This window comes from Canis aureus, chromosome 5 (genome assembly GCF_053574225.1).
Source record: "Canis aureus isolate CA01 chromosome 5, VMU_Caureus_v.1.0, whole genome shotgun sequence".
Classification (NCBI taxonomy): domain Eukaryota; kingdom Metazoa; phylum Chordata; class Mammalia; order Carnivora; family Canidae; genus Canis; species Canis aureus.
Genome location: NC_135615.1, coordinates 14,148,481 through 14,169,219, shown reverse-complemented (window position 1 = coordinate 14,169,219; position 20,739 = coordinate 14,148,481). Strand labels below are relative to the sequence as shown.

Genomic DNA, 20,739 nt, shown 5'->3' with positions numbered 1-20,739 from the left:
ATTTCCTACCCATTTCTTCTCCCTTCCCCTCTATTTCCTTTTACTATTATTTATATTCCCCAAATGAATGAGACCATATAATGTTTGTCCTTCTCCGATTGACTTATTTCACTCAGCATAACACCCTCCACTTCCATCCACGTCGAAGCAAATGGTGGGTATTTGTCGTTTCTAATGGCTGAGGAATATTCCGCTGGATACATAAACCCCATCTTCTTTATCCATTCATCTTTCGATGGACACCGAGGCTCCTTCCACAGTTTGGCTATTGTGGACATTGCGCTAGAAACATCGGGGTGCAGGTGTCCTGGCATTTCACTCCATCTGTATCTTTGGGGTAAATCCCCAGCAGTGCAATTGCTGAGTCGTAGGGCAGGTCAATTTTTAATTCTTTGAGGAACCACACAGTTTTCCAGAGTGGCTGCACCAGTTCACATTCCCACCAACAGTGCAAGAGGGTTCCCTTTTCTCCGCATCCTCTCCAACATTTGTGGTTTTCTGCCTTGTTAATTTTCCCCATTCTCACTGGTGTGAGGTGGTATCTCATTGTGGTTTTGATTTGTATTTCCCTGATGGCAAGTGATGCAGAGCATTTTCTCCTGTGCGTGTTGGCCATGTCTATGTCTTCCTCTGTGAGATTTCTCTTCATGTCTTTCGCCCATTTCATGATTGGATTGTTTGTTTCTTTGGTGTTAACTTTAAGAAGTTCTTTATAGATCTCAGAAACCAGCCCTTTATCTGATACATCATTTGCAAATATCTTCTCCCATTCTGTAGGTCGTCTTTTAGTTTTGCTGACTGTATCCTTTGCTGTGCAAAAGCTTCTTTATCTTGATGAAGTCCCAATAATTCATTTTTGCTTTTGTTTCTTTTGCCTTCGTGGATGGATCTTGCAAGAAGTTACTGTGGCCGAGTTCAAAAAGGGTGTTGCCTGTGTTCTCCTCTAGGATTTTGATGGACTCTTGTCTCACATTTAGATCTTTCATCCATCCATTTTATCTTTGTGTCTGGTGCAATAGAGTGGTCTAGTTTCATTCTTCTGCATGTGGATGTCCAATTTTCCCAGCACCATTTATTGAAGAGACTGTCTTTCTTCCAATGGATAGTCTTTCCTCCTTTATCGAATATTAGTTGACCATAAAGTTGAGGGTCCACTTCTGGATTCTCTATTCTGTTCCATTGATCTATGTGTCTGTTTTTGTGCCAGTACCACACTGTCTTGATGACCACAGCTTGGTAGTACAACCTGAAATCTGGCATTGTGATGCCCCCAGCTATGGTTTTCTTTTTTAAAATTCCCCTGGCTATTCGGGGTCTTTTCTGATTCCACACAAATCTTAAAATAATTTGTTCTAACTCTCTGAAGAAAGTCCATGGTATTTTGATAGGGATTGCATTAAACATGTAAATTGCCCGGGTAACATTGACATTTTCACAATATTAATTCTTCCAATCCATGAGCAAGGAATATTTTTCCATCTCTTTTTGTCTTCCTCAATTTCTTTCAGAAGTGTTCTATAGTTTTGAGGGTATAGATCCTTTACCTCTTTGGTTAGGTTTATTCCTAGGTATCTTATACTTTTAGGTGCAATTGTAAATGGGATTGACTCCTTAATTTCTCTTTCTTCAGTCTCATTGTTAGTGTATAGAAATGCCACTGACTTCTGGGCATTGATTTTGTATCCTGTTACACTGCCGAATTGCTGTATGAGTTCTAGCAATCTTGGGGTGGAGGCTTTTGGGTTTTCTACGTAGAGTATCATGTCATTGGCGAAGAGGGAGAGTTTGACTTCTTTGCCAATTTGAATGCCTTTAATGTCTTTTTGTTGTCTGATTGCTGAGGCTAGGACTTCTAGTAGTATGTTGAATAGCAGTGGTGAGAGTGGACATCCCTGTCTTGTTCCTGATCTTAGGGGAAAGGCTCCCAGTGCTTTCCCATTGACAATGATATTTGCTGTGGGCTTTTTGTAGATGGCTTTTAAGATGTTGAGGAATGTTCCCTCTATCCCTACACTCTGAAGAGTTGTGATCAGGAATGGATGCTGTATTTTGTCCAATGCTTTCTCTGCATCTATTGAGAGGATCATATGATTCTTGGTTTTTCTCTTGCTGATATGATGAATCACATTGATTGTTTTACGTGTGTTGAACCAGCCTTGTGTCCCAGGAATAAATCCTACTTGGTCATGGTGAATAATTTTCTTAATGTACTCTTGGATCCTATTGGCCAGTATCTTGTTGAGAATTTTTGCATCTGCATACATCAGGGATATTGGTCTATAATTCTCCTTTTTGGTGGGGTCTTTGTCTGGTTTTGGAATTAAGGTGATGCTGGCCTCATAGAACGAATTTGGAAGTACTCCATCTCTTTCTATCTTTCCAAACAGCTTTAGTAGAATAGGTATGGTTTCTTCTTTAAACGTTTGATAGAATTCCCCAGGGAAGCCCTCTGGCCCTGGACTTTTGTGTCTTGTTAGGTTTCTGATGACTGCTTCAATTTCCTCCCTGGTTATTGGCCTGTTCAGGTTTTCTATTTCTTCCTGTTCCAGTTTTGGTAGTTTGTGGCTTTCCAGAAATGCGTCCATTTCTTCTAGATTGCCTAATGTATTGGCGTATAGCTGTTCATAATATGTTTTTAAAATCGTTTGTATTTCCTTGGTGTTGGTAGTGATCTCTCCTTTCTCATTCATGATTTTATTAATTTGAGTCTTCTCTCTGTTCTTTTGAATAAGGCTGGCTAATGGTTTATCTATCTTATTAATTCTTTCAAAGAACCAACTCCTGGTTTTGTTGATCTGTTCCGCAGTTCTTCTGGTCTCGATTTCGTTGAGTTATGCTCAAATCTTTATTAACTCTCTTCTTCTGCTGCTGTTTTTTCTCTTGCTCCTTTAGGTGTAAGGTTAGCTTTTGTATTTGAGTTCTTTTCAGTTTTTGGATGGCTGCTTGTATTGTGATGTATTTCGAGTTGGGGTAAAGTTTTAATGAAGTTGTGCTTCAATAGGCTCCAAGCAAAGCAGATCTTTGACATCAGGTCTAGATTACAAGTGGACCCAAGGTCCTGTTTCCTTGGGAACTACAAAGTTAAGATAGATGTGGAATGGTGTCTTCAGAAACCCCCTGTCCCAAAACTCTGCACCTGTCTTGGAAGTCAATCAAGGTTGCTTCTCTATGTCTTAGATCTGCCAGGCAAGAGTAGGATGTTTTATTTCTACTTATATAGTTTCAAACAGTGATTCTTACAGTATATAATTTTAGAGAACAAAGTTTTCAGTGAACAATAGAATAACTGTCACTCAAAGAAGGAGGTTGTGGCAGGTGGGCCACCCGGTCCATAGCCCTCCAATCTTAGCCCTCTGCTGATTACCAGTATCAGCATTCTTCCATACTCCCAGATTTAAAAAGTCCCAATCACCTATAACTCCACCCTTTATCCTCTATATATGAAGAAGAAAAATATGGTAGTCTGTATCTGGCATTCCTCAACTTCCACTCCACCGTTCCCATGTGTTTTTACCTCAGAAGATCTGGGGAATGATTGGTCTGGGCAGTGATTTTCAAATTCTTCTCCATGGAGTAGACATTCCAAAAAGGTGACTCAGGAGATTTCATGGGTATGGTGATGGAAAGGAGGTTGATGGAAGGGCCAAGGAATTAAGTTCTGGAAACATCTGCTATTCAAGGCACTTCAGTTGCAACTCTTGCCTCTTCCTTCCTTCTGCACAGCAGATTCTGGAAACTCAGACTTTATGAAAACAAAATCCAGAAAAGGAAGTGTCTGCAAGAACCTTCTGCTTTCAGATCTGACATATATACTTTTTTTCTGGGCAAGGGAAGGTAAAGAGTCTGACCCTGCACAGGACCAGGAAGGAGAAAAATGCTATGTGAAAAACAAAGTATTTCTAAAAATTCTCCTGTCACATTAGGAATAGTGATATCAAGCAGGCTTTAAGAATTATTTTCAAAAAAAATTATTTTCATAGTGAAACAAAAGATTGATTACCAAAAAAAATGGTTAATCCCAGTTTTTCTTCCAAATATAGGAAAGATTGCCATTATTCAACATTAGCAATGAAGCAGGTTTCCTCGAGTGTATAGTTTGAGACTCATTAGTCCAACTTCTTTTTTATGAAAATGTCAGTGGTACTTGTACTGATACAGATTATTTATTGAGATTTAATTTTTTTGTTTACTAATGCTTAAATTTTAAAAAAAGAAAAACCCCAATGTTGGCACAATGGAGACAGAGACATTCTTTTTTAAAAAATCATATTAAATGTACTCTTTAATCCTCATCCCCTAATTCCCTACCCCCACCCTCTATCCCCTCCTCTGATAGCCATCAGTTTGTTAGCTATAATTAAGAGTCTTTTTCTTGGTTTGTCTCTCTCATTTTTTTCTCCCTTTGCTCTTTTGTTTCTTAAATTCCACATATGAGTGAGATCATATGGTACTTGTCTTTGTCTGACTTATTTCACTTAGCATAATAGTCTCTAACTCTGTCCATGTTGTTAAAAATAGCAAGATTTTATTCTTTTTTATGGCTGAATAATATTCCATATATATCTCACATCTTCCTTATCCAGTCGTCTATCTGTGGACACTGGGCTTCCATAGTTTGGCTATAGTAAATAATGCTGGAGTAAACATAGGGGATATCCCTTTGAATTAGTGTTTTTGGGGCACCTGGGCGGCATCCACCTCTTGGTTTCAGCTCAGATCATGATCTCAGGATCATGAGATCACCCTAGGTCAGGCTCCAAGCTCAGGGTGGAATCTGCTTAAGACTCTCTCTCTTCTCCTTCTGCCCTCCCATAATCCCCCCACTACTGATGTGGACGTGAGCATATGTGCCCTTACACTCTTTCTCTAAAATAAATGGATAAATCTTTTTTTAAAAAAGGACTAGTGTTTCCATATTTTGGAGGTAAATACTCAGTAGTACAATTACTGGGTCACAGGATACTTCTACTTTTAACTTTTTGACAAACCTCCTGTTTTCCACAGTGGCTACACCAGTTTGCATTCCCACCAACAGAGCATGAGGGTTCCTTTTTCTCCAGATCCTCCCCAACACTTGTTATTTCTTACATATTTGTTTTAGCCATTCTGACAGGTATGAGGTGACATCTCATTGTAGTTTTGATTGGCATTTCCCTGATGATGAGTGATGTTGAACATCTTTTCATGTGTCTGTTGGCCATCTATATGTCTTCTTTGAAGAAATGTCTGTTCTTGTTTTTTGCCCATTTTTAATTTAAAAAAATTATTTATTTATTTATTCATGAGAGACACATAGAGAGAGGCAGAGACACAGGCAGAAGGGGGAGCAGGTTCCCTGCGGGGAACCCAAGGCAGGACTCGATCCCAGGACCCTGGGATCACAACCTGAGCCAAAGGCAGATGCTCAACCACTCAGCCACCTCAGCGTCCCTTGACCCATTTTTAAATTCGATTGTTTGCTTTTTGGGTGTTGAGTTGTATAAGTTCTTTAAATATTTTGGATACTGGGGGAGGTGGGTGGCTCAGTTGGTTAAGCATCTACATTCACCTCAGGTCATGATTTCAGGGTCCTGAGATGGAGCCCCACATTGGGCTCTCTGCTCATCAGGGAGTCTACTTCTCCCTCTCCCTGCTCATGCTTGCTCTCTCTCTTTCTCTCTCTCTCCATCAAATAAATAAATAAAATCTTTAAAAAAAATATTTTGGGGCAGCCCAGGTGGCTCAGCAGTTTGGCGCCGCCTTCAGCCCAGGGTGTGACCCTGGAGACCGGGATCGAGTCCCATGTCAGGCTCCCTTCATGGAGCCTGCTTATCCCTCTGCCTGTGTCTCTGCCTCTCTCTCTCTCTCTCTCTCTCTCTCTCTATATATATATATATATATATATATATATATATATATATATATAATGAATAAATAAATAAAATCTAAAAAATATTTTGGATACTAACCCTATATCAGCTATGCCATTTACGAATATCTTCTTCAATTCAGTAAGTTCCCTTTTAGTTTTGTTTATTGATTCTTTCACTGTGCAGAAACTTTTTATTTTGATGTAATGCCAAAAAGATTTTTTTTGAAGATTTTATTTTCAAGTAATCTCTACACCCAGCATGGGGCTTTAACAACCCCAAGACCAAGACTCACGTGCTCTTCCAACTGACCAGGCAGGTGCCCAGGAATGCAACAGATTTCTTCTGTACACTTGGTTTTGTATCCTGTGACTTTACTGAATTCATGTATCAGTTCTAGTAGTTTTTTGGTAGAGTCTTTCAGGTTTTTTATATAGTATTATGTCATCTGCCAATATTGAGAGCTTGATTCTTCCTTACCAATTTTAGATGCCTTTTATTTCTTTTTGGTGTGTGATTGTTGTGGCTAGGACTTCCAGTACTATGTTGAATAAAAGTAGTGAGAGGAGTGCCTTAGTGGCTCGGTTGGCTGAGCTTCCAACTCTTGATTTCAGCTTAAGACATCACCTCAGGGTCATGGGACCAAGCCTGATGTCTGTCGGGCTCCATGCTCATCAGGGAATCTGCTTGAGATTCTCTCCCACTTCCTTTCCTTCTGTCACATGTTCTCTCTCTCTCTCTCTCTAAAGTGAACAAATATATTTTTTTAAAAAGTGGTTAGAGTGGGTATCCTTTCTTGTTCCTGGCTTTAGGGGAAATTCTCAGTTTGATGTTTGAGTTTGGTGTTTGCTATGGATTTTTCATTTAAGGCCTTTATTATGCTGAAGTACGTTCCCTCTAGACCTACTTTGCAGAGGGTTTTTATCAAGATGGATGTTGAACTTTGTTAAATGATTTTTCTGCATCCATTGAAGTGATCATATGGTTTTTATCCTTTCTTGTATTGATGTGATGTATCACATTGATTGTTTTGGGAATATTGAACCATCTTGCATCCCGGGAATAAATCCCACTTGATCGTGGTGTATGATTTTTTAATGTATTGTTGGATTCAATCTGCTAGTATTATATTGAGGATTTTTCCATCTATATTCATGAGAGATATTGGCCTGTAGTTCTTTTTTTGTGGTGTCTTTACTGGTTTTGGCATCAGGGTGATACTGGGTTCATAGAATGAATTTGGAAGTTTTCCTTCCTCTTGTGTTTTTTGGAATAGTTAGAGAAGACTAGGAATTAAGTAAGCACAGATTTAGAAGACTGAATCTCCATTGTGGAAGATAGCCACAAAACAGGTCCTCCAGTACACCATGCATAACTGGATTTAGGCCTCTCTTCTTGATAGCTGGCCCTTTGATTTACTTATAACCATATAATGTGACAGAACTGTAGACACACTGCATGCTATCTGAGACTAGGTGAGAAGAAGTAGTGTAACTTCCACTTATATCTCTTTCAGAGAGGTCTGAACCACCACATAAAAAAAGACCAACTATCCTGAGAACACCATGTTAGACGGGCCATATTTATGTAGGCACTCTAACCAATAGTCCTAGCTGATCCCACTCTTCCAACTATCCCTAACATAGGCACCAGACTTGTAAGGGAGGCCACCTTGAACTGTCCTGACCAGCACATCCAGCAGATGAATATCAGTGAGTAATCTCAATTGACATCCTTGGAACATAAGAATCACCCAGCCTGCCCAAATTCCTCCCATAAAATCATGAGATGTCATAAAAATAATTACTCAATTTTGAAAATTTTGTTACATGGAAAATAGACAACTGGCATAAAAATTCACAACTTGGAACTTAAAATTTATCTTCTGAAAAAAATTCTATAAAATATTACTTTTGCATAATATATATATACTTAGATTAGACTATATTTTAGATTAATTATAGTTGGAGGGGGCCTAAGAATATAACCATTGTTTATAGCACTATTACTATAGGAAAACTTGTTTTTTATTTAATGTGAAATGACTTTTTAAATGGACATTTAGAATGGGAAATTATAGTATTTCTTTGTATTTCTTTTTTTTTAATGTGCACAACAGGGGGTGGGGTGGGGGTGGGGGGCACCTGGGTGGTTCAGTCAGTTAAGTGTCTGACTCTTGATTTCCACTCAGGTCATGATTTCAGGGTGGTGACATCGAGCCCCCCCCATCAGCCTATGCTGGGTGAGAAGCCTGCTTGAGATTCTCTCTCTCTCTCTCTCTCCCTCTACCCCTGCCTCTCTCTCTAGCTCGTGTATGCATGCTCACACACGCATGCACACTCTATCTCTGAAAAAAGGGGGGAAATGTGCACAAGAGACACTTGTTCCTTTCCATTTCTATTATGTTTTTTTACTCTCAGGCTTTACTCCTGCATGCCTGGATGACTGTGACAGTGCCCAGCTCTTTCCCATTGGATCATTCAGTAACTATGGATTGAACTTGTACTTTGAGGTAGACACTGAGATACATGCCGAGGATACAATGGTAAAAGAGACTAGACAATTTCTTCCCATGTCCACTATTTCACATACAATAATTTTCACATTAAATTTCCTAAAACCTTGCTTTTATTACATCATTTCATTATTTAAGAACCTATAGCAACTCTCTTTTTTCTTACTTAATCAAGTTCAAATTCTTCTGCTTAGAAGTGTCCAAAGCCTTCTACCATCTGACTTCACTTATTTAAATAGGATTTTCACACTGTTCAATATCTTACTTTTTTGACTCCTGGCAACTGGCCTTTTCACTGCCTCTTATATTTTGCTAATTTCAAAGTCCTGCGATTTCACTCTGAATTTCTCTACCTTATGCTTACCCAAATCCTATTCATCCTTCTCCAAGTGCCTCCTTCTGCAATTAGCAATAATCGCACCTCAGATAAACCTCATTGGCTACAATACTGCCACTGTGCAAAGCTAAGTGCCACCTTCTACAATTGTTTTTTCAGAATAGATTTTTTTCAAAAATCAGACAGAAAAACCCTGCATTCTATTTGATGCCATATCTTAATTCTTTAGAACATATTTTAAAAATGTTTTGATCAAAACAACACATGCCCATAGTTTATTTTATGTTTTTTAAGATTTTATTTATTTATTCATGAAAGACAGAGAGAGAGAGAGGCAGAGACACAAGCAGAGGGAGAAGCAGGCTGCATGCAGGGAGCCTGATGTGGGACTCGATCCCTGGTCTCCAGGATCACACCCTGGGCCAGAGGCAGCACTAAACCGCTGAGCCACCTGGGCTGCCCCACATGCCCATAGTTTAAAAGTAAAATTACAACAATAAAAAACAGAAGTTTCTTGCTCCACCCACTCCAATCCTCATTTCTGTTCTTCAGAGTGATCACTTTAACTCTCATAGCAGTTTTTCTGGTATTTACCTCCATGTCCTAAATAGCATTCTTTTATTACTGCTTTTTGATTTATTATTCTATTAAATGAAATTTTAACTCTTTTTACTGCCCCTTATCTGAATCAATACACATAATTTCTTCCCTTACCTTCCCAATATATTTCCATCACCAGTTTTAGTTAATTAGCATACAGTTACATTCTTTTACTTTTTAGAAGATTTAATTTTTTTATTTTGAGAGAGAGAGAGAGAGAGAGAGAGAAGGGGCAGAGGGAGAGAATATAAAGCAGACTCCACACTAAGCATGGAGCGCAACTCGGGTCTCCATCCCATGACCCCAAGATCATGAACTGAGCTGAAATCAAGAGTCAGTCACTTAACTGACTACCAGATACCCCCACTGTTTACATTCTAAGTAATTTTTATTCATAGCTTAGCTAAATTGTGCTTTATAATTACATTGTTTATCTAGTACAGCTTTTTTTTTTAAACTGTCTTCTTACTTTTGTTGTTGTTGAGAAGTCTGATTCCTTCTGGTCCTGATCTTCTGTATGTGATCTGCATTTTTCTTCCAAGCAGCTTTTAGTTTCCTTTTATCTATTCTTCTCTTGTCTTTCTTATTTGCCATCTCTGGTTTTTGTTCTTTTTGGAAGATTCTCTCACATTTATTTTTAAATCTTTTTTTTAACTCTTAGGTTTTGTGTGTGTGTGTGTGTATGTGTACACATATATGTGATTAAATTTCTTTGATATCCTAATGTTTTTGGTATGTTGATCCCAAACTGAAATGTGTATATGTATATATACATATATATACATATATACACATACATATACACACATATACATATATATACATATACATTTTCTAAATTTGTATTTTCTAAACAAATGTTTTTATTTAAATTTGTCCTTGCTTCGTAGAGCAATATATTCTTATCATTCTGAGGAACTACTTTGTTATTTTGTTTTTGCTTTAGTCTTTTTCCATTTTCTAAATTTTCTGTTTTTTTTTTTTTCTCTCTCTCACTCATGTTAGAGCATTTTCCCAAATGTGTGTGACCCTTGGTGTTCCAACATCTTTGAGTAGAAATCTAAAACACTTACTGGAAGCTCTGTGCATGCAGATTGTGTTTGTAGATCAATGGGTCTCACCACCCTGTGATTGGGCAGGATCTAGCAACTTCATCAGGGAAATGATGAATGCCATTTTACATAGACAACCCCTTTGAACTGGTTAGTTTCTCCACAGAGGAATTCTCCAATTTCTTGCAAGGTGAACATAAGTCTGGTGGCCAGTTTTCTTTGAAATGGATAGAATTGGGTGATTGCAACCTTCAGTTTGTACACTTTCATCTCCCTGTTTTCAGCAAGACAGTTCACTTACCACACGAGCTGTGTCTGGTGTCTCTGAGTCCATGGCCTCTCTGGCTCAATTTCTTCTGAAAGTGAGTTTTCTTCCTTCTGTTGTGCTGGGCATTTTAACAGTAGTTGCATTTTAACACTCCCTATATAATCTTTCAACTAATTCTTCCTATTTTTCAGCTCTATGCTGCATCCCTGCCTCCTGGCGTCTACAATTCCTGAGGCTTTCTGTATTCTGTGTGCAGAATTGACTTACTTTTTGGCTTTCTGCCCTTCAAGCTTAGGTTTTAGCATTCTCCAGCCTATTTAGGAAGTTATACTTCTTCTTCTTCTTCTTCTTCTTCTTCTTCTTCTTCTTTTTTTTTTTTTTTAGATTTTATTTATTTATTTGAGTGAGAGAAAGAGAACATGAGCAGGGGTTGGGGAGGTATGGGGGCACAGGGAGAGGAAGATGCAAACTTCCAGCTGAGTAGGGAGCCCGAAGACATGGGACTCAATCTGAGGATCCTGGGATCATGACCTGAGACGAAGGCAGAAGCTTAACGGACTGAGCCACCCAGGCTATTACAGATTTTCAACATTTTGTTGAAATCCTGTTTACTGATGATTTTCTTTCAAGTTTTCTTATTCACTTGTGGTGTTGAGACTTTTATATTTCTTTACTGTTATTTTAGTGGAGCATCAGGGGAATCAAAGATAAAAGTGAATATTCAACTTGCCATACTTAATTGGCCACTCTAGATGTTTAAGTATATTTAACCTCAAGAATATAATAAATTCCTTGAGAGCAGTAAGTGTGACTCATTTTCTCTAACAATGTTTTTAGCTCAGTGCTCAGAATCTCATAAGTGCTAATAAATCCTATACTGATTAAAATTGGAATTCAGTGAATGACTATTAATTATGGTCCTCTGCTCAAGAGGTGGTGGGATACAAATGTGAATAATTTCTCACTGAGGAAGTCCTAGTCTAGTGGAGGAGTTAAAATTAAATACAAATCATAGGTATAGATTCTGTAAAAGCAGTGCCATGAGAACACAAAGAACAGATGTTTTGGAGAAATTTCCCAACATTTTGAAAATGAAATCAGATGACAGTGAAGATCTTGTCCAAAATCTGCCTCTCATCTACACAACGTTAGGGTGGATGTACTGTGGGGTTTTAAAAATGTTTATTTATTCATGAGAGACAAAGAGAAGCAGGGACACAGGCAGGGGAGAAGCAGGCTCCATGCAGGGAGCCTGATGCTGAACTTGATCCCAGGACTCCAGGATCATGCCCTGGGCCAAAAGCAGACGCTAAAACGCTGAGCCACCCAGGGATCCCGGATGTATTGTGGTTTGACCAGGTATATCCTGGTCATGTCTTCAATGCCCTAGGTTTCATTCTTATTCAGCTAATATTAACAATTATATGTGATAATATATATTTAACATGTGAAGTATTGAATATATATTAACATATATTAAATATATAAAATTAATATGTTAGTATTAAATATCTATTATAACATGTAATTATAACAACTGTAAGGAGAATTCACATAATTGAAGAGTCTCTTATTCATGTATTTACAGTGATTTGACAAGCTTGTTAATTCTTTTTTTTAAAAGTCTTGTATATATTCTGCAATTTTTAAAAAAGATTTTATTTATTTATTCATGATAGAGAGAGAGAGAGAGAGAGAGAGGCAGAGAGACACAGACAGAGGGAAAAGCAGGCTCCATGTCGGGAGCCCGACGCGGGACTCATCTCGGGACTCCAGGATCGTGCCCTAGGCCAAAGGCAGGCGCTAAACCGCTGAGCCACCCAGGGATCCCATATTCTGTAATTTTTTAATTTTTTCAGATTCCTTCTTAAATAAACATATATGCAACCAGGTCTCCATCCCTAGGAATAAGCAGCCTGGGCCACAGGAAAACCAACAAGAATTTTACTGCAGCCAGTCCATCTGCTGAAACCAAATTAATAGAGCAATAATCTACAATGGTATAAAAATAGTTCTTTTTAAATCTGCCAAAAATTTTTGCCGTATGTCTTAGGTCGGGTTTGATGGGGAAAAGTCTTTAAGGCAGAAATTTGCTTTCAGGAGGTTAATTGGAGTGTACTCTCGGGAAAGCCACCTGCAAGAAAAGGAGCAAAGTGCATTAAGCAGAGAATTTGAATCATGATGCAGTTGCAACGAAAACCTCAAATGGGAAAAGCTGTGGAGGAGGGATGGCCCATCAGAGTTCTTCTAATTGAGACAAAAGTCTAGTCATTGAATGTTGGTTACCCTTGATGAAGAGTCATGATCCTAGGTGAGGCAGCTCTCTTTTGTGGAGGGCAGTTCCCAGGGAGGCTGGGAATCACCACCAGACTTCATCATAAATGGGGAATTTGAGGCTTTGGGTGGCACATCGCAAGATCCACTACACCAATGTTGCAGGGCATTTAAGAAGTCTTTTTATTGTGTGTCTCTGCAAAGACTTGATTTTTTTTTAAAGATTTATTTGACAGAGAGGGAGAGCGAGAACAAACAGGGGAAGCAGCAGGCAGTGGGAGAGGGAGAAGCAGGCTCCCCACTGAGCAGGAAGGCCAATGTGGGGCTCTGTCCCAGGACCTCCAGGTCATGACCTGAGCCAAAAGGAAGATGCTTAACTAATTGAACCACCCAGACCCCTCAAAGACTTGATTTTTAATATAGTAGGAACTGCTGTTTTCTTTACCAAAAACAAAATGAAAATCAAGTGTCTAAATAGCTGAATTGAAAAGCAGACAATTTAAAATTCATTTTCAGTGAATACTTTCCCAGGGTTCAGGTATTTCCAGCTTTTCTAACTGATAGGCATAAAAGATTCCTTCTAAATGTGATTCTCAATATTAAAGAAACATTGAAAGCTTGAACCTTGATGTGTGTCATTACTGCCCACCTGCCTTTCAGCTCTTTTCATTACTACCACTCCATGAGATCTGAAGTCAGGGCAAATCTTATTTAGAAATGTCATGAAAGGGACTCCTGGGTGGCTCAGCAGTTGAGTGTTTGCCTTTGGCTCAGGTCCTGGGATTGAGTCCTGCGTCAGACTCCCCCACAGGGAGCCTGCTTCTCCCTCTGCCTGTGTCTCTGCCTCTCTCTGTGCCTCTCATGAATAAACAAATAAAATCTTTTTTTAAGAAGTGTCATGAAAAATTCTCTCTTACTTTGGAGTACCTGGAATATTGTTGATAATATAATTGTTAGTGATATAATCTGATATTTTATCATACACATCTCAGTTAAGGACAGGATTAAAGTGGAAGACTCTTTCAGTCAAGGTGAGTTTCTGTCATCCTAATCCCAATCATGTCATAACACGTCTCTTCCAGGGAAGCCTGCAGGAGCATGCTACTTTAATCAAGACAATGGCATCATCACCTTTAGGTTTCAGCTGTACAAATACACAACATAATTGAGTATGGCAAAGCTGTGTAAATGCAATCCTTATAAGAATTGTGGCCTTTTTTTTTTCAAGACCCTGGAACTGTAAATATATCATTTATGGGTAGTAATTAAATAGTGCTGGCAGTAAAATAGTGTTACAATAACTTTTCTGCTAGATGAACCTATTAGGCACCAAACCGCATTCACAACACTAGAATGGATATGTTTGTTTGATGTTTCTAAAAGTGATTTGTACTCTGCACATTTGCCTTTGGTAGTTCTAAGGCTTATGAAAATAAAGAGCTTTCTATTGATAGGTGAGGAAATCACTAGAAAGAAAATGTGTTGTTATGTTGGGGAAAAACTGAAGTTCTTTAGAGTACTTTTATTTGGGTTATTTCTCTGCTTTTTAAGATTTAGTAGACTTATAAAAATGTCAGACTGTATTGAAATGTAAATACTAATGTTTTGATAAAATGGAATAAAATACACTTTGATTGATTTAGCAAGTCAAGTGGAAACTCTAAGTATTTATCTATAATTCACATGCAGCTTTTCCATTTTATCACTGGTGTGCTGACAGTGAGCACATGATTTACTAGCATCAGAGTACAATGCGTATCCTGACTACAAAAATCTTCAAATCAATATAGGAAAGTAGTTTAAAGTATCTTTTGCCAAATATGACTCACTGTAAAATAACTTGCTCTCCTTTTTTGGGACTCTAAAGAAAATATAAGATCTGGCTAAGTTCATAATAGAATTCTTTTTTTTTTTTAAGAATACTATCTCTTTACATACACACATACACGCTTACACACACAATGCAGCATATGTCTGTACATCTGTAATACATATATCTGTAATACATATTTTATGTATATGTAATCTATAATTTTCATATTACATCATTTATGTCTAAATTATTATTATTTCATCCTCACTCCCCTCAACCCAAATCCTACTACCCTATCTCACTTATCTATAGCCTTAAGGAGGAGTAAATAGTGACAAATTATTTTCTTCCAAGTCTTTTATATATATATATATATATAATATATATAAATACATATATAAAAAAATATATATTTTTTATTGGAGTTCGATTTGCCAACATATAGTATAACATCCAGTGCTCATCCCACCAAGTGCCCCCCTCAGTACCTGTCACCCAGTCACCCCACCCTCCACCCATCCCTTCCACTACCCCTGGTTCGTTTTCCAGAGTTAGGAGTCTCTCATGTTCTGTCACCCTCACTGATATTTGCCACTCATTTTCTCTCCTTTTCCCTTTAATCCCTTTCAATATTTTTTATATTCCCCATATTAGTGAAACCATATAATGATTGTCCTTCTCCAATTGAATTACTTCACTGAGCATAATACCCTCCAGTTCCATCCATATTGGAGCAAATGGTGGGTATTCGTAGTTTCTTTTTTTTTTTTTTTTTTGTATTCGTAGTTTCTAATGGCTGAGTAATATTCCATTGTATATATAGACCACAGCTTCTTTATCCATTCATTTTTGGATGGACACCGAGGCTCTTTCCACAGATTGGCTATTATGGACATCACTGCTTAAACATTGAAGTGCAGGTGTCCTGCCATTTCACTGCAACTGTATCTTTGGGGTAAATCCCCAGCAGTGCAATTGCTGGATCGTAGGGCAGTTCTATTTTTAACTTCTTGAGGAACCTCCACACAGTTTTCCAGAGTGGCTGCACCAGTTCGCATTCCCACCAACAGTGCAAAGTGTTCCCCTTTCTCCACATCCTCTCTAAAATTTGTTTCCCGTCTTGTTAATTATCACTATTCTCACTGAAGTGAGGTGGTGTCTCACTGTGGTTTTGATTTGTATTTCCCTGATGGCAAGTGATGCAGAACATTTTCTCATGTGCTTGTTGGCAATATCTATGTCTTCCTCTGTGAAATTTCTGTTCATGTCTTTTGCCCATTTCATGATTGGATTGTTTATTTCTTGGGTGTTGAGTTTGGTAGGTATTTTATAGATATTGGATACTAGCCATTTATCTGATATATCATTTGCAAATAATTTCTCCCATTCTGTAGATTTTTTTTAGTTTTGTTGACTTTTTCTTTTGCTGTGCTGAAGCTTTTTATCTTGATTAAGTCCCTATAGTTCATTTTTGCTTTTCATTTCCTTGCCTTCACAGATGTATCTTGCAAGAAGTTGCTGTGGCCAAGTTCAAAAAGGGTGTTGCCTGTGTTCTCCTCTAGGATTTTGATGGATTCTTGTCTCATATTTAGTCTCACATGTAGTCTCACATTAGTCTCTCCTCTAGGATTTTGATGGATTCTTGTCTCACATTTTGTCTGTTTCATCCATTTTGAGTGTATCCATGTAAATGGTGTAAGAGAATGGTCTAGTCTCTTTCTTCTGCACATCCAATTTTCCCAGCAGCATTTTATGAAGAGACTGTCCTTTTTTGCAGTGGATATTCTTTCCTGCTTTGTCAAATATTAGTTGACCATAGAGTTGAGGGCTCATTTCTGGGTTCTGTATTCTGTTCCATTGATCTATGTGTCTGTTTTTGTACTAGTACCACACTGTCTTGATGATCACAGATTTATAGTACAACCTGAAATCCAGCTTTGTAATGCCCCCAGCTATGGTTTTCTTTTTCAATATTCTCCTGGGATTCAGGGTCTTTTCTGATTCCACACAAATCTTAACATGATTTATTCCAACTTTCTTTGAAGAAAGTCCATGGTGTTTTAATAGGGATTGCATTGGACATGTAATATGCCCTGGGTAGCATTGACATTTTACAATATAAATTCTTCCAATCCATGAGCATGGAATATTTTTCCATCTCTTTGTGTCTTCCTCAATTTCTTTCAGAAGTGTTCTGTAGTTTTTAGGGGACAGATCCTTTACCTCTTCGGTTAGGTTTATTCCCAAGTATCTTATGCTTTTGGGTGCAATTATAAATGGTATTGATACCTTAATTCCTCTTTCTTCAGTCTCATTGTTAGTGTATAGAAATGCCACTGATTTCTGGGCATTTATTTTGTATCCTGCCACATTCCCAAATTGCTGTGTGAGTTCTACCAATCTTGGGGTGGAGGCTTTTGGGTTTTCTATGTAGAGTATCATGTCATCTGCTAAGACGGAGAGAGTGACTTCTTCTTTGCCATTGTGAATGCCTTTAATGTCTTTTTGTTGTCTGATTGCTGAGGCTAGGACTTCTAGTGCTATGTTGAATAGCAGTGGTGAGAGTGGACATCCCTGTCTTGTTCCTGATCTTAGGGGAAAGCTCTGAGTGTTTCCCCATTGAGAATTATATATGCTGTGGGCTTTTCATAGATGGCTTTTAAGATGCTGAGGCATGTTCCCTCTATCCCTACACTCTGAAGAGTTTTGATCAGGAATGGATGCTGATTTTGTCCAATGCTTTCTCTGCATCTATTTAGAGGATCATATGGTTCTTGTTTCTTTCTCTTGTTCATATGATCTATCACGTTGATTGTTTTATGAGTGTCGAACCAGCCTTGCATCCCAGGGATAAATCCCACCTGGTCATGGTGAATAATCTACTTAATGTACTGTTGGATCCTATTGGCCAGTATCTTGTTGAGAATTTTTGCATCTGCATACATCAGGGATATTGGTCTATAATTCTCCTTTTTGGTGGGGTCTTTATCTGGTTTTGGAATTAAGGTGATGCTGGCCTCATAGAACGAGTTTGGAGGTATTCCATCCCTTTCTATCTTTTGGAACAGCTTTAGTTGAATAGTGTTGTTTCTTCTTTAAATGTTTGATAGAATTCCCCTGGGAAGTCATCTGACCCTGGACATTTGTGTCTTGGGAGGTTTTTGATGACTGCTTCAATTTCCTCGCTGGTTGTTGACCTGTTAAGGTTTTCTATTTCTTCCTGTTCCAGTTTTGGTGATTTGTGGTTTTCCAGAAATGCATCCATTTCTTCTAGCTTGCCAAATATTGGTGTATAGCTATTCATAATATGTTTTTAATATCATGTGTGTTACCTTTGTATTGGTTGTGATCCTCCTCTTTCATTCATGATTTTATTAATTTGAGTCTTTTGTCTTTTTAATAAAGCTGGCTAATGGTTTATCTTTCGTATTAATTCTTTCAAAGAACCAACTCCTGGTTTTGTTGATCTGTTCTACAGTTCTTCTGGTTTCTATTTTATTGAGTTCTGCTCAAATCTTTATTAGCTCTCTTCTTCTGCTTGGTGCAGGTTTTATTTGCTGTTCTGTCTCCATTTCCTTTAGGTGCGAGGTTAGCTTGTGTATTTGAGGTTTTTCCAATTTTTTGAGGGATGCTTGTATTGCGATATATTTCCCTCTCAGGACTGCTTTTGCTGTATCCCAAAGATTTCTTTTTTTATCCCAAAGATTTTAAATGGTTGTATCTTCGTTTTCACTAGTTTCCATGAATCTTTTTAATTCACCTGTAATTTCCTGGTTGACCCATTCATCTTTTAGTAGGATGTTCTTTACCCTCCACGTGTTTGAGTTTCTTCCAAATTTCTTCTTGTGATTAACTTCTAGTTTCAAAGCATTGTGGTTTAAAAATATGCAGGCGACAACCCTAATCTTTTGGTATCATCTGAGATCGGATTTGTCCATGTGCACTTGAGAAGAATGTGGATTCAGTTGCGTTCAGATGCAAAGTTCTGTATATATCTGTGAAATCCATCTGGTCCAGTGCATAATTTAAAGCCCTTGTTTCTTTGGTAATGTTGTGTTAGGATATCTGTCATTTGCAGAAAGGGCCATGTTGAAGTCTACTACTATTAGTGTATTATTATCTAAGTATGTCTTTACTTTGGTTACAATTGATATACTTGACAGCTCCCACATTAAGGACATAAATATTCATGATTGTTAGGTCCTCTTATTGGATAGACCCTTTAAGTATGATATAGTGTCCCTCTTCATCTCTTACTACAGTCTTTGGGATAAACTTTAACTTATCTGATATGAGGATTGCCACCCCAACTTTCTTTTGAGGACCATTTGAAGGGTAAATGGTTCTCTGCCCTTTCATTTTCAGGCTGGAGGTGTCTTTAGGTCTAAAATGACTCTCTTGTAGACAGAAAATAGATGAGTCTTGCTTTTTTATCCAGTCTGATACCCTGTGTCTTTTGATGGGATCATTTAGCCCATTCACATTCATAGTAAATATTGAAAGATATGAATTTAGTGTCATTGTAATACCTATTCAGTCCTTGTTTTTGTGGATTGTTTTGTTGGGCTTCCTCTTTCTTTTATAGGGTCTCCCTTAATATTTCTTGCAGAGTTGCTTTGTTGGCCACGTATTTTTCCAGTTTCTGGCCATCTTGGAAGCTCTTTATCTCTCCTTCTATTCTGAATGAGAGCCTTGCTGGATAAAGTATTCTTGGGTGCATGTTCTTCTCATTGAGGACCCTGACTATATCCTGCCAGCCCTTTCTGGCCTGCAGGTCTCTGTGGAGAGGTGTGCTGTTAATCTAATATTTCTCCCCGTATAAGTTAAGGATCTCTTGTCTCTCGCTGCTTTAAGGATTTTCTTTTTATCTTTGAAATTTGCAAGTTTCAGTATTAAATGTCGAGGTGTTGAATGGTTTTTATTGGTTTGAGGGGGGGACCTCTCTATCTCCTGGATCTGAATGCCTGTTTCTCCCCCCAAATTAGGAAAATTCTCAGCTATGATTTGTTCAAATATACTTTCTGACCCTCTCTCCCTCTTGGCATATTCTGGAACCCCAATTATACATAAATTTTTCCTTCTGAGGCTACCATTCATTTCCCGTAACCTTTTCTTGTGGTCTCTTCATTGTTTTTGTCTTTTTTCCTCAGCTTCCTTCCTTGCCATCAACTTGTCTTCTATGTTGCTCAGTCTTTCTTACACCTCCTTAACCCTAGTCGTTAGGACCTCCAGTTTGGATTGCATCTCATTTAATTGATTTTTAATTTCAGCCTGATTATACCCAAATTCTACAGTAAGAAACCTCTATAATCCTTTATGCTTTTTTTTTCAGAGCCACCAGTAGCTTTATAATTGTGGTTCTGAATTGGCTTTGTGTCATAAAATTGTAATCCATATTGTGTAGCTCTGTGGCAGAGAGTACTGTTTCTGCTTCTTTCTTTTGTGGTGAATTCTTCCTTCTTGTCATTTTTCTCAGGGCAGAGTGGCTGCATGAACAGGCTGAGTCAAGGATATCAACAACAACCTAAGTAAATTTCACCCTAGAAGATTCTTGCTAGAAGTGAAAACCCTTCTCTCTGTAGCTTTCCTGGCTGTTTTCTCTTTAAATATCAGGTTGAATTTGTAGGTGTTCAGGATGTTTTGAAAGTTATCTTGGGAAGTTGGTGGGACCAGGTGAGTTGAGATGCCCTACTACTCCGCCATCTTCTAGTACCCTGTTCTTGCAAGTCTTGCAGGGAGCTCTATCAGCCACTGAAGAAGTCTAGGACAACCTCAGAACTCATCCTTGAACTTGCTTTTTTGCAATCAGGAGTCAGTATGATAGTGTTTTAGCCCAGCTTATGACAAATAGGCCTCAAGACTCAGCTCCCTGGTTCCTGCTACCAACCTCAGGCTCAGCACAGCTTACAGGAATCCCACAACCTGCAGTATATCTTCTAGGTCTGAGGTCTTCATTCCTATATTATGCATGCAACAAATATTTGTTGACCACCCTGTAAGAACCAGGCCCTGGGGTTACAATAGAGAGAAA

At 38.3% G+C, this 20,739-nt stretch overlaps 1 protein-coding gene and 1 pseudogene across 1 annotated transcript in view; one reads left to right on the top strand and one right to left on the bottom strand.

The window, feature by feature from the left end:
- LOC144313287 (solute carrier family 25 member 3-like) overlaps nt 1-20,739 on the top strand; it is a 35,379-nt gene that overhangs the window by 2,743 nt on the left and 11,897 nt on the right. Inside the window, 1 exon segment of the mRNA XM_077896427.1 lies at nt 8,270-8,394. Coding sequence (XP_077752553.1) covers nt 8,270-8,394 — 125 coding nt within the window.
- LOC144315048 (U4 spliceosomal RNA) lies at nt 8,762-8,830 on the bottom strand (annotated as a pseudogene).